The sequence below is a fragment of the Scardinius erythrophthalmus genome, assembly GCF_964197995.2.
Source record: "Scardinius erythrophthalmus genome assembly, chromosome: 16".
Lineage (NCBI taxonomy): Eukaryota > Metazoa > Chordata > Actinopteri > Cypriniformes > Leuciscidae > Scardinius > Scardinius erythrophthalmus.
The window spans coordinates 36,507,220-36,519,358 of record NC_138236.1 but is presented as its reverse complement, the minus strand read 5'-3'; the positions used below and the strand labels follow the sequence as shown (position 1 = coordinate 36,519,358).

The window sequence follows — 12,139 nt, the reverse complement described above, 5'->3', positions numbered from 1 at the left end:
TGACGTGAGTGACAGATAGGGAACCCTAATCTAACAGTCTACTAATACTCTTTCACAAGTTCACACTTACATATAATCAGATAAAGTAAAGGTTATGTGTATTTGGTGTGCTGTCTGAGGGGAAGGCTCCGAGTTCATAATTATGTACCAGAGTACCAGGCTGGGATAGGAATAGTTAGGAGTGAGGAGATGGGGTGGTGGAGGGATGCTGGAAAACTGTCATGGGACAGAGGTAAATCATATACCTCCTGTCGTGCTAATTGAGTTGATTAACTGAATGTGCTCCTCCTGTGCTAATTTGGTTGATTATCTGAACGTGCTCCTCCCGAACTTTGTTAATAAAACATCATAATGAGAGTTAGTTGACATGTTGACAAAGTAATTTATAGTTAATAGAATGTCTAAAATGGACCATCGAAATTAAATTGTATCTGCATCACCATAAAGAATTGCAAAAATACTTTCAGGTCAATCTGATCAGACAAAATGATAGATCCGCCCCAAACTTACGCCATTGGGAGTAAATGTTGCTGTGTCAAGCTGGATGTAATGTTTAGAGAAATGTTACTTCAGTACTTTACAGTTTTACACTTTTTTTGGAGTAATCAACTTACAAAAAGCGTAATAATGGGAACAGAACAGTATTCTTGCATAACGGCAGGTCTTATAACATGCTGGCACTCTCTCGTCAGCAGAACCCCCAAACAACCACCGTACATGCTGTGAATGGGCGCTGTATGTGAACAACAGTTAAAAACTGTTCACCACCAAGACCCACTGTTGCATTTCTGCATTATTCAGAAAAATTGTCTAGAGGTCAGGATTTTTTCAGAGCAACTGACGCAGCTCTTAAAATGCTATACTGAATAGAACAGGATGTTACATAAGTTTCGGAACTCAGTTGAATTTAATGAGCCTCACTGGCAGAGTGAGAAATGGCTTCCCATTGTTAAAGCATTTTGGATATACAATTTATACTTTGGAATGAAAGTGGCCATATATACAGTAAGTAATGCAAATGTTTACAAACAGTTTGCTTCATGATTATCCAACTCTTTCTCAAGCTTATGTGTTTCTGTGTTGCTGTACTGAAGCAAAATATGGAAATCAAACACACTGAGTTGTTTTATAAGTGTACTGACAGCAAAAAATCCAGCTGACTGTGCAAACTGAGAACTGCAAGCTCTAATACTGTCATGTGTGGAGGAAATTATGTGAAAAACAAAAAAGTACAGCGAGATTTCCATTACGCCAGAAACAACCTTTACGCAAGTACACAAATTCAGATGTGAACGCTTGCAGTCCGGTTGAACATACGTGTACTCTTACTGAGTGATGCATAGCCTTCCCTTGAACCCCCTAATTCCGGCCCTCCCTGTAAAAAGAGTAATATTTGTCAATATTATTAACATTTATATTAACTTTTTTTTTAATCTGAATATATTGTAAAATTTAATTTATTGCTGTGATCAAAGCTGAATTTTCAGCATCATTACTCCAGTCTTCAGTGTCACATGATCCTTCAGAAATCATTCTGATATGATGAATCGCTGCTCAAGAAACATTTCAGATTTTTATCAATGTTGAAAACAGTTGTGCTGCTTCATATGTTTGAGGAAATTGATGCATTTTATTTTGCAGGATTCTTTGACGAATAGAGAAAAGAAGAACGTATTTATTTGAAATAGAAATCTTTAATAACAATATAAATGTTTTCAGTCACTTTTGATCAATATATTTTATCCTTGCAAAATAAAAGTGTTCATTTCTTCCAAAAAACTGATACCAAACCGTTGAATCGTAGTGTTCATGTGAACAACTTGCATAATATTTAAAAGCATCCCAGAATGTAACTCATGAAGCTGGTTGAGATAACATCTACAGTGAGCAGAGCTGGGTACTGACAAAAGAGGAAGCTCAGATATGAGAAATTTGGTTACTACATAATTCTCAAGCTTCCATTTGTGTAATTCCATACTTTTGATGACTATTATTCTAGCATGTGGAAAATAGTCATAATAAAGAATGAGTCTGTGCGTTTGCACTCTTGACTGGAAGTGCAACTCTTGACTCAATGTGCCCCATTGCAAATGATATTTGCAGTATCTTCGAATGAATTAAGGCCATTTAGCATTGTCGGTAAGTCAAAGTCCAGATGGTGCATGTTGGTACTGGCCTGTAGCCCCACTACACAACCCAAGCAGAACATCTACAGAACTTTAAACCTGCTAACCACTTCCTCCCAATAACCATTAATGAAGCTACTGTTAGGGACTACCAAGTAAACCGAGCGAACCTCCAAACACATGTACAGCAGATTTCATGGCAAGCAATAATGGTGTGGAGGGAAAAAGGGGGTAGAACAGGAGTGAGAGATACCTCGCTCTACAGGAAACGGGACGGTGCCAAACAGACCGGATTCCGGATCCAAACCACAGAGCCGAGTGGCATTCCTCCCCTCCGGTGTGATAGTTCTACCTGCCGCTTCAGCCTGACCACAGGCACTACGGGCCAAACCAGACTCCATGGAACAGTCATCACAGCCTGCAGAATGTGCTTCACTGAACACTTTAAAGTGGTTAGCGCTACAGGCAATGAAATGTGCACAAAGAGTCAAGTCTTTGTGAGGTGGAACACATGCGGGTGAATCCAAGGTTTATACAGCTATATTAGCTCTGATTAAGCACGTGGATTGCGGGCAAAAACGGCAGATTTTTCACAGTAAACTCAGTAGTACAGGTGCAATGGCCAAAGTTGGAAAACAGTGCAATTAAAGATTAATGGTTTACTTAAAAGATAATGTAGTTCACCGAAAAAGTATGTCATTTACTCACCATCAAACTTTTATAACCCTTTTTCTCATTTTGGAGCTTGACAAATCTACTTTGTACAGCATATAACGTGTGGCCAGGATATTCTTCAAAATTCACATTCTGAGACCAGTTTGAGTTTTTTTTCTTTTTGAATTTTTTTTATTATTTTATTCAGCAACGATGCATTAAATTGATTAAAAGTGAAAGTAGACATTTATATTGTTACAAATGATTTCAAATAAATGCTGTTCTTTAGAACTTTCTATTCATCAAAGAATCCTGAAAAATAAAATACATCACGGTTTCCAAAAAAATATGAAGCAGCAGCACAACTGTTTTTAATATTAATCATAATCAGAAATGTTTCTTGAGCATCAAATCATCATATTAGAATGATTTCTGAAGGATCATGTGACACTGAAGACTGGAGTAATGATGCTGAAAATTCAGTGATTTTAAATTGTAATAATTTTTCACATTATTACTGTTTTTACTGTATTTTTAATTAAATAAATGCAGCCTTAGTGAGTAGAAGAGAATTCTTTCAAAAACATTTACTAATCTTACCAACCCCAAACTTTTGAACAGTAGTGTATTCTGCACACTTGCTTGGTTTTCCTTTACTGTTTGACTCAAAAAAACAATTACGACATAAGGAAGAGTAAATGATGATTACTTTAGGTTGTATATGGGCAAGCAGTGGTCACTGTCCAGCATTAAGGATGCTCTAAAGGGAAAGTTTCTTAAGGATCCAGGACCGTAGTAACTCCAGTTCTTGTCGACACAACTGATGGTTGAGGTCTGGGAAGGAATGGAAAGACGTGTTGAGGCCAGCTTTCTCCAACAGTGAGTTTGTCTCCTTGCCCCAGCTATGGAAAACCAGCTCATCCGCTGTGCCATGGCACTGGAGGAGCTCAGGTAGGGGGCGCTGTGCTGCATTTTCTACTGCCTGTGCATAAGGCAATATAGATTATTTCTGGTGTTTGACATCATGATATGAAACATGCATTCTGAAGAATATTTACTACCTGATATACAACCGAGTCTTTGTTAAGAAAGCTGGACAGAGCGAAGATGCCAGCAACATCCTGCTGGTACCTGGAAACCAGATGTAGTGCCATGGCACCACCCATAGAGAAGCCACCTTGTGTCAAAAAGAGACATTAGCCTCAATCACACTGATTTTGAGACATAATCATTTTTAGAAAGTGTCCCCTGGTGAAACAGAAGTCCTTAATTGTATTGAATGTGTAATGTACACTTGTAGATCTACTTAAAATATTGTTTTATTTTAGTTTTTTTTAAGAAAAACTGTACTTGCACATAAAGTTAATGAAAAAACTACACTTTCATGACTTACAGTGTTAATTCACCCAAAAAGGAAAATGATTCCGTAATTTACTCATCCTCAAGCCATCCTAGGTGTATATGACTTTCTTCTTTCAGCCAAACACAATCAGAGTTATATTAATAAATATCCTGGTTCTTCACAATAGGAGTGAATAGAGCTTGAGATTTTGAAGCCCAAAAAACTCATCCATCCATCATAAAAGTGCTCCATACGGCCCCAGGGAGTTAATAAAGGCCTTCTGAAGCGAAGCCATGTTTTTTTTGTTAGATAATCATTCATACTTGTAAGTTTATAAACTATAATCACTGGTTTCCGGTAACGGTCGTACACAAGTCTAGTTCCGGCAGAAGAGTGACCTCTGACCTCTGTCGGGTCAGAGGTCACTCTTCTGCCGGAACTAGACTCACGTACGGCTGTTACCAGAAGCCAGTGATTATAGTTTATAAGTTAGGCCTATAAATATGAATATTTTTCTTCAGAAACCCCCTGGAACCATATGGATTACTTTTATGATGGATGGATGAGTTTTTTGAGCTTCAAAATCTAAGGTACCATTCACTCTAATTATAAAGCTTGGAAGAGCTAGGATATTTATTAATATAACTCAGATTGTGCTTGGCTGAAAGAATAAAGTCATATACACCAAGGATTGCTTGAGGGCGAGTAAATGATGGGATAACTGTTGGGTGAACTAACCCTTTTAGTATACTTTTACAGAGCACTTTGTAATAATGCCAAATTGTATGTATGTTTTAAATCATTGTCATAATAAACGTTTGTCATGCTTTAAAGTACATTTGTCCTACTTGAGTGGATCAAAAAAGCACTCTAAAGTTCAGCTAATTGCATGTAAATTTAAACTAAAATACAATTTCATTTTAAGTGTCCAAAAACATTGCAAAAGAATACACTCAAACATACTCTTTCAAAGTAAACTCATAGTAAAATATGCTAAAGTGTACTTTTTTTTTCAGAAGGAACTATCTACCTTGTATCATATAACAGAGCCAAGGTCTCAAAATGAAAGACTATGGAAATGTGAAACCCTAACATTTCATGATTATGGAACTAAACTTCTTAGATGGGAAAGGAATCACTGTAATTGTAAATGTATCTATAATTTGTGTGCTATAGTTGACATGGGAGTTCACATTTAGCTTGTTTTCAATGAAAGGCACGCAACAAGTGGCAAATCGCAGGTGGTTTTGCTAGTAGCATGCAGGCATTGTTTGTAAACCTTTTCAGTGTAGAGCCATCTTTTCTCATTTGCCAGTGGCAGGACACATCAGTCTTGATGAGTCGTTGATTTATCAAACTACATTTTATTATATGATATGTTTTAAATGATATATTTGTAACTATTTTCACTTCCACTCGTGTCAGTGTCTGTGCTTAAAATCTGTGAATTATTAATTGCATTATACAGGCATGTATACACTATTTATTGTCAATAATGGCATTATTGGTGCACATTGTAAACAGTCTATAACAGAAGTTTTATGTCTGAGTAAACTGTTAGTAATAAAACCCTTCTCACTCTGGAGCGATTAAGTCATGACGGCATTAATAAGTGTATGTAATTTAAAGTGGTCTACAGAAGCCCAAGATCTGGAGTCCAACCAAGCTAAAAAACAAATAGTAAGTTGTGAATTAAATATTTAAAAAAAAAAAAAAGAAAGAGAAAAGAAAGCTAGCCTTGAGTTCCACATCATCAAAACTCCATTTTTCTTCTTTCATGCCTGTGCTTAATCTTACACATCTGGGCAAATCTGGGCACTACATCTGGGAAAGTGAACAAGTACCCATCAGTCTGTCAGAGCGGATGGGAGGAGTCATGTTGAGACAAGGGATAGATGGAGTTCACATGTTCTTTAAACCTCTCGTAGAGATGATGTGACCGCGGCGCTTATATCTCCAGGACTAATTAACAGGTCTACTACTTTCCCCTTTATGCACTCCTCATTTAATCAAAGAGACAAAAACTTGAGAAATCCACATACTGTAGTTGTTTGGCTAAAAATAATCTGTGCATGCATGTTTGACTTGGGCTTTTCCCATTAACTACGACACCTAAAAGATTGAAAAACACAATCCATATATGAAACCGTTTTCCATGGAAAGTTCTGGCGCTTGTCAGTCCGTCAGCCTGGGAAGTGGACTCCGCGTACAGACCACTTCGTTTCTCCAGCGTGCAGAGTGACTCCAATGAGTATTTATAGTTAATGACAAAATGTTATGATTTAGGAAGATAATATTTCAGCAGTCTCACAGGAACATGTGTTTTTTGAATCAGTTTCTTTGGAACTGAGTTCAGGGGCTTTTCTGTCCTTCCACACAAGCCTTTTCACACAAAGACTTTTTTTTGTTGTTGCACTTTTCACATTTTATTCGCAACTATTTTAGGGTATTTATGTGTTATTGGCTTGTCGGTTAACCCTTCCTTAACTGTTGCCATTGGGTTTAACTCTCTGAGCAAAACGTAACTTCCTTTATTGTCCCTCCAGCCTACTTCACATGCCCTGAGGGAATTTGCCTGGGTTCTGCTAAGATCTCTTTTTACTGAATGATTTTCTGCCACTTTTATCTCATTGTGATATATTTGTGAACCCCATAACCCAAATATTTTGAGATAAAGCTTAGCAGAAACCTGAGAATCATCCAGAAATTCTTTTTGGCCCATTCTGGCAACAAATGAAAGGAATAAGAAACTTGATAAGTTTCATTCTTCATTTTACACAACGAGGGAGAGACTTATGAGCAGTGGTCTGAGACTCTGCTTAATTTGGAACAAGTGGAGTGTGAGAGTGTGTAAGTCAGAGAAAGCAATAAGGTAGGGAGAGATAGATGGATTGGGAGAAGAGAGAGAGTTGTGGAGAGGACACGGGAGAGATAAGCCAGTAGCCATACCAATAACCATCCTGTGTTTGGGTATCCCGGCTCGGATCTCGTCTTGGACAATGGCGCTTAAATTATCACACATGGAGTCTATAGACTCCAAGTGTTCCGGGCAATCCTGGGAAATCTTGTGACGATCAAACCACACATGAGACAGAGCCCCTCGCATGGGTGTGTACGGCCTAAAAACAATCAATTACAGCAGTAAAACAGACAAAGTAATAATTCTAATTGAACAATGCTAGAGAAGTTAAATACTGCATTCACACAGTTGTGGAAAATGATTTGGAAAATGTTTGAAATGAACTGAATTTCAGCTTTAACTGTTCAAAAAATTTAATCTTATCTTCATTTAACTCTTTCCCCACCATTGACGAGTTTTCCCGGCAATTCCTGTCTGAGATCTTCTGAAAGAGTACAGAATCTCCAGATTCAAAAAGTCAGGCCCATATTAGGAGGGCTTTATCCCATCCAGCCCCCCTAAATATCTGCCATTAACTCCGTACACTAATTTGTGACCGCCTCAATACCCTTGAAAACGGGCTCCTCCCAGTATTTAGTCAGCGTTTTTCAGCGTGTTCCTCAATCCGTAGCGGCACAGCGCCAGCGTCAGAAGCAGAGAATGACGTGTGTGTACATTTATTGATAGATTGTTATGATATCTGCATCTGTGCAGTTCTTTGTTATAAATGCAGTTTACATAATATGATGCAGGAGCAATTCAAGATGGTTCCCCATCCACTGTAAAATTCTATGAAATTCTTTTCATCTAAATGGAATTAGACTTTATGACTTTTCCTGCTCTTGCTATACTACTTAAGTGCAATAAAATTGCTGAAATTTCTTATAATATTAATTTTATAATAAATCCAAAAGCAAAACCCGCGAAAAGACCTGTAAAAGAGAGTGGAAATGGCAAATCAGCTAATGAGTGTTTCTCTGCAGCCATCTACAGGTTATAGTGGTAATTTCATGTCATTTTCATGTTAAAAGTGTGTTTGTTTTCCACCAGATGACAGAAATCCTCCACGAAAGTTCGAAGTTAATTGTACTGCACAAATGTAGAGTTAAAAAAAATAGTGTTTAAAACGATTAGTCGCATCCAAAATAAAAGTTTGTGCTTATATATGTGTGTGTCCTGTGTATAATTGACCCTTCGCTAAGCCCCGCCCTCCTTAGTTACTGTTGCTACGCCTGACAAGCTTTCACACCTGGCACGTCTATTACAGTATGTATGCACCGGTGTCAGACATTCCCAGGGAGATAATTAGTAATTTTTGGCGAACAGGTGAAATATCTGAGAGAGCAAGACAAAAGGGACTGCAGTATGCATTCGAGGGATATATCCACGACATAATATGCAACCGATTAGAGAATAATTTAATCAAAATTAAGCCGCCTCATACACTGACCATTCAAATGGGAAACACACAAACTGAGGAAGGGCTAGGTACATGCACAGCAGGGTAAGTGAAATTTGAAAATAATCTAGCCTAATAATTATCAATCAAACAGCTTATCCATAAATCTTGTGGAATAAACACAAGACATTAGCCTGACCACTTTGCGATGATAACATTCTCCCGCTTAAATTTTTAGTGCGCCAGGCTACTGCTCACACGTTGTGGAGCAAACGTATGTGTTTTTGTTAATCCTGTCAACATTTAGTTGTGAATGGGACAAACACAAACTTTTAATGGATGCGATTAATCGTGATTAATCATTGCCCAGCACTAAAAAAAAATATATAGCCTATACTGTATATATAAAATATTTTACCCACAAACTGACAATATAGACAATTAAATTATTAAAAGTTTGTCTATATTCTTAATGAATATTAATGAATATAAGTTGGATATTTTAAAATTATTAGAAATAATTTTAATGTTCAGGGATTGTAGAACCTACTGTATTGTTCAAGCCTAATACACAAACAATGTATTAAATTATATAATGTATATATAATTATTGTATAATATAATATAATTATACCCTCATTGGGGGCTGAGCCCCCCTAATATTGACATCCTAGAATTGCCCTGGTCGAACCCACGAAGAGATATACGACCGTTCATGCAATGGAAGAGATACGACTGTTCATGCAATGGACGTGATCTGCCCCATCTATGTCTTTGTCTTTGACAAAAAACATGATTTTCTCAGCTTTTTGTTTGAAAAGTTAGTCCAAAAATGCTGGTGCCGGCTGGCAACTTAAAAATAAAACGCAGGCGGGGAAAGAGTTAAGTTATAAAATTATTTATTTTTTATTTTTTTTTATTTTATAATATGGTTAAGTAGTAAGTTTGTAAACAATGAATTCAGTTAATGCTGTTTATATAAGAGTTCTTAGCTTAGTGGGCTTATTGTCCACTTGACAATAAGCTTGACACATGACATAAGTTGTATGAATTATAATGTTCAGGGTGTTTACCTGGATGGCGCTGTGGGATAAATCACCCGGATGTTTTCAAATGCCAGGTTTTGTCCCAAAACATCACAAACCCAGCTGAGCAAACCTGGCCCTGTGTCTCCTAAAATGAAACTGAAGAAAGTTATTATACTCAGCCACACTGGATTAAATTATTCAATTGTGTCTAAACTAAACTTGCGTTTAAACATATTCAAACAGTACAAACACAATATTTGCATGAAACCATATCTACAAGAAAATATTAGTTGCATGTTGAATAAGTATATGGCTGTTAAGATGTTCTGAGTTGCAATGCGTTTTATAAGCTGCGTCCCAATTCAGAGGCTTCTGAATTGGGACACCGCTATAGTGTTTGGGGTGATACTGGCCTGGCCCAAGTCTAAAGAACCCACCCGAGTCTCTAGATATGAAGTTCCCTTCAATGTAAATCTTGGTGTGTCGAGCACCTGTGTTCACGCACGCTATCAAATGTGTGAGACTCGGCGCCTAAGTTAAAAACAAAGTAACTTTTTTTTGTATCATTTAATGCAGTTGACACTCCTGAAACTTTGCAATGTCTAAGTGGTTGATGGTCCTCTTAGCAGCATGAAAAACAAAACTTTTTATTCTTAATGTAAATGTGTTAAACAGAAAGCAAGCAGAAAGCGCTACCATTACAAGCTGTCGTTACTTTATTGAACTCACAGTGGATCTTTTATACATCGTGTTTACAATATTGGTTATAATTAGACGATTCGACTGTTACTGAATAAAAAAATATATATTTTGGATTCTGACCAAATTAAAACGTAGAGCTAATAATTAATAATAATAATAATAATGAAACCTTTGTAAAGCAACCCCGAGTATAAATAGGCACTATAAAAATTATTACAAAGGTGCAATGGAGTATAAAAAGACTATAAAAAAGTGCAATGTTTTGGTCTTACCACAGACTGTCTCAGATCAGCCAGTGAGTGCCAGACCTGAAATTACTTGTGAAAACAGTGCAGATTTTTCACTAGGAATAAGGACTTCTTTTGATCAGTTCTTGTTAAGTTCATTTGCTCAAGAATGGTTTTCTTTATGCATTTTTTTTTCATATTCTGCATATGAATGCATTTTTGTAATACAGCAAGACAAACTATTAATCCTTTTTTATGCCATTTTTTTTCATGTTCAGTGACACTTTAAATAGGACAACCATTAAAAGGACCAGTAAGACTTAGCTAGATGATAAACTGTAAATACTCAGTAAAACTACAACTATAGTATTAAGTATGCCTAAATAAAAGTCTTACGATCCAAGTTGGTGGCCCTTTGCACTTTATGTGGTTTAAAATGCAGTCCTCTTAGCCTCTGAAGTTGAGTAGCCCTGATTTAGATTGATATAATACACATACAATGAGGGTGAACAGAGGGATTTTAAACGCTTTCAGTGTGTGGTCACATAGGCTACCTATATGCAAGAGAGAGATAGCCGTAGTTCATTAAATTATTGCGCTCCGTCTGCACTAATTCTTTTTAATTTCTTGTCCTTGAACAAGTCAGACGAAGTTTCACATCAATCGGTGCGTTTCGACGACATTTGATACAGTTAACCCGCGTCTGTTGCGTTTCATTCAGCTGTCATGCGTGAAGTAAGTGAAAGAGCGCTGTTCCGGTTTTTAAAACTTCTCTTTTCAAAGGTGTGAGCACAACGCATCTGCATGAGAAAGATTTTAATAACTCTTCAAATCACCTGAGCCATGAAGAAAGATAACAGAAGCAGTGTGTTTTCCAGTCTGACTCACAACACTCTTCTGTAGTTTAACTGCAGCCATATTCATCCCGTTTTATCTCGCGATATTACCAACGTCATCCACGTCACAGATCGCGTTCACCATTTAGGCTACTACTGTTCAACTCCTCACTTTATTCACAAAAACAAATTTTCTCAAGACTTTGCCTAGATTTCTTCTCTTTTCAAAGGTGTGAGCACAATGCATCTGCATGAGAATGATTTTAATCTACTCTTCTAGTTATTATTGCTCACACCTTTGAAAAGAGAGGTCTTTATCACTTTATCTTTGAGATTTCCCTTATTATAAAATCTCTTAAACTCATTGATACCAACAAGAACAACAAGTTTCTAAAGAATTATAATCATATTTTTCTCACTTGAGGTGTCATTTGTCTGTATTTTTCTCTCTCTTTCTCTTTCCTTTTCAAATTATGCTACTGTATTAAATGCAGAGCTGTTTGTTTTCTTGCAATAAATAAAAATAAAAAATCGTGAAACTCCTCACAAATGAATGATTGTTTGGTTTTATGTATAACATCCAAGGGCAAACTCGTGCGTTTCATGTTTTCTGTTGGCAAGCATTGGGTGAGTGCTGCAGTCATGGGCGCCGCTAGAAATTTTGGAGCCTATGAAAGAATATTGGCCCAAAAGTGTGCGGGCCCTTGGAATCATCCTAAGAAAACAGGTCTGTAATTAAAATGAGTTTTTACTTTCAATACACAAAATAGTCATTTAAGTAAGGGAGCTGAAACCAGGACATCTGCACACTAGTTATTTGGGTTATCTTTGATATAGCCCTAGTGAAAAATAATTGATATTTGATTATCAATATTTGAAATACATTTATTTTATGCTAAGTATACTACAAATATATTTACATATGT

At 36.8% G+C, this 12,139-nt stretch overlaps 1 protein-coding gene across 2 annotated transcripts; it reads right to left on the bottom strand.

Annotated features, from left to right (window-relative positions):
- Nucleotides 1–891: 891 nt before the first annotated feature.
- Nucleotides 892–11,358, bottom strand: lyplal1 (lysophospholipase like 1). 2 transcript variants are annotated; one of them, XR_014031786.1, is made up of 6 exons: nt 11,214–11,337; nt 9,494–9,593; nt 7,072–7,241; nt 3,842–3,957; nt 3,490–3,762; nt 892–1,375 (listed from the first exon to the last, which is right to left on the bottom strand). XR_014031786.1 is itself a non-coding variant. In XM_081388510.1 (5 exons), the coding sequence occupies exons 1-5, from the start codon at nt 11,299–11,301 to the stop codon at nt 3,541–3,543; spliced, it is 696 nt and encodes a 231-aa protein (XP_081244636.1). In that variant the 5' UTR covers nt 11,302–11,358; the 3' UTR covers nt 2,986–3,540. The 2 variants fall into 2 exon arrangements, 1 of the variants encoding a protein (XP_081244636.1); XM_081388510.1 differs by lacking the exon at nt 892–1,375 and having other exon boundaries at nt 2,986–3,762; nt 11,214–11,358.
- Between the last annotated feature and the right edge of the window lie 781 nt (nt 11,359–12,139).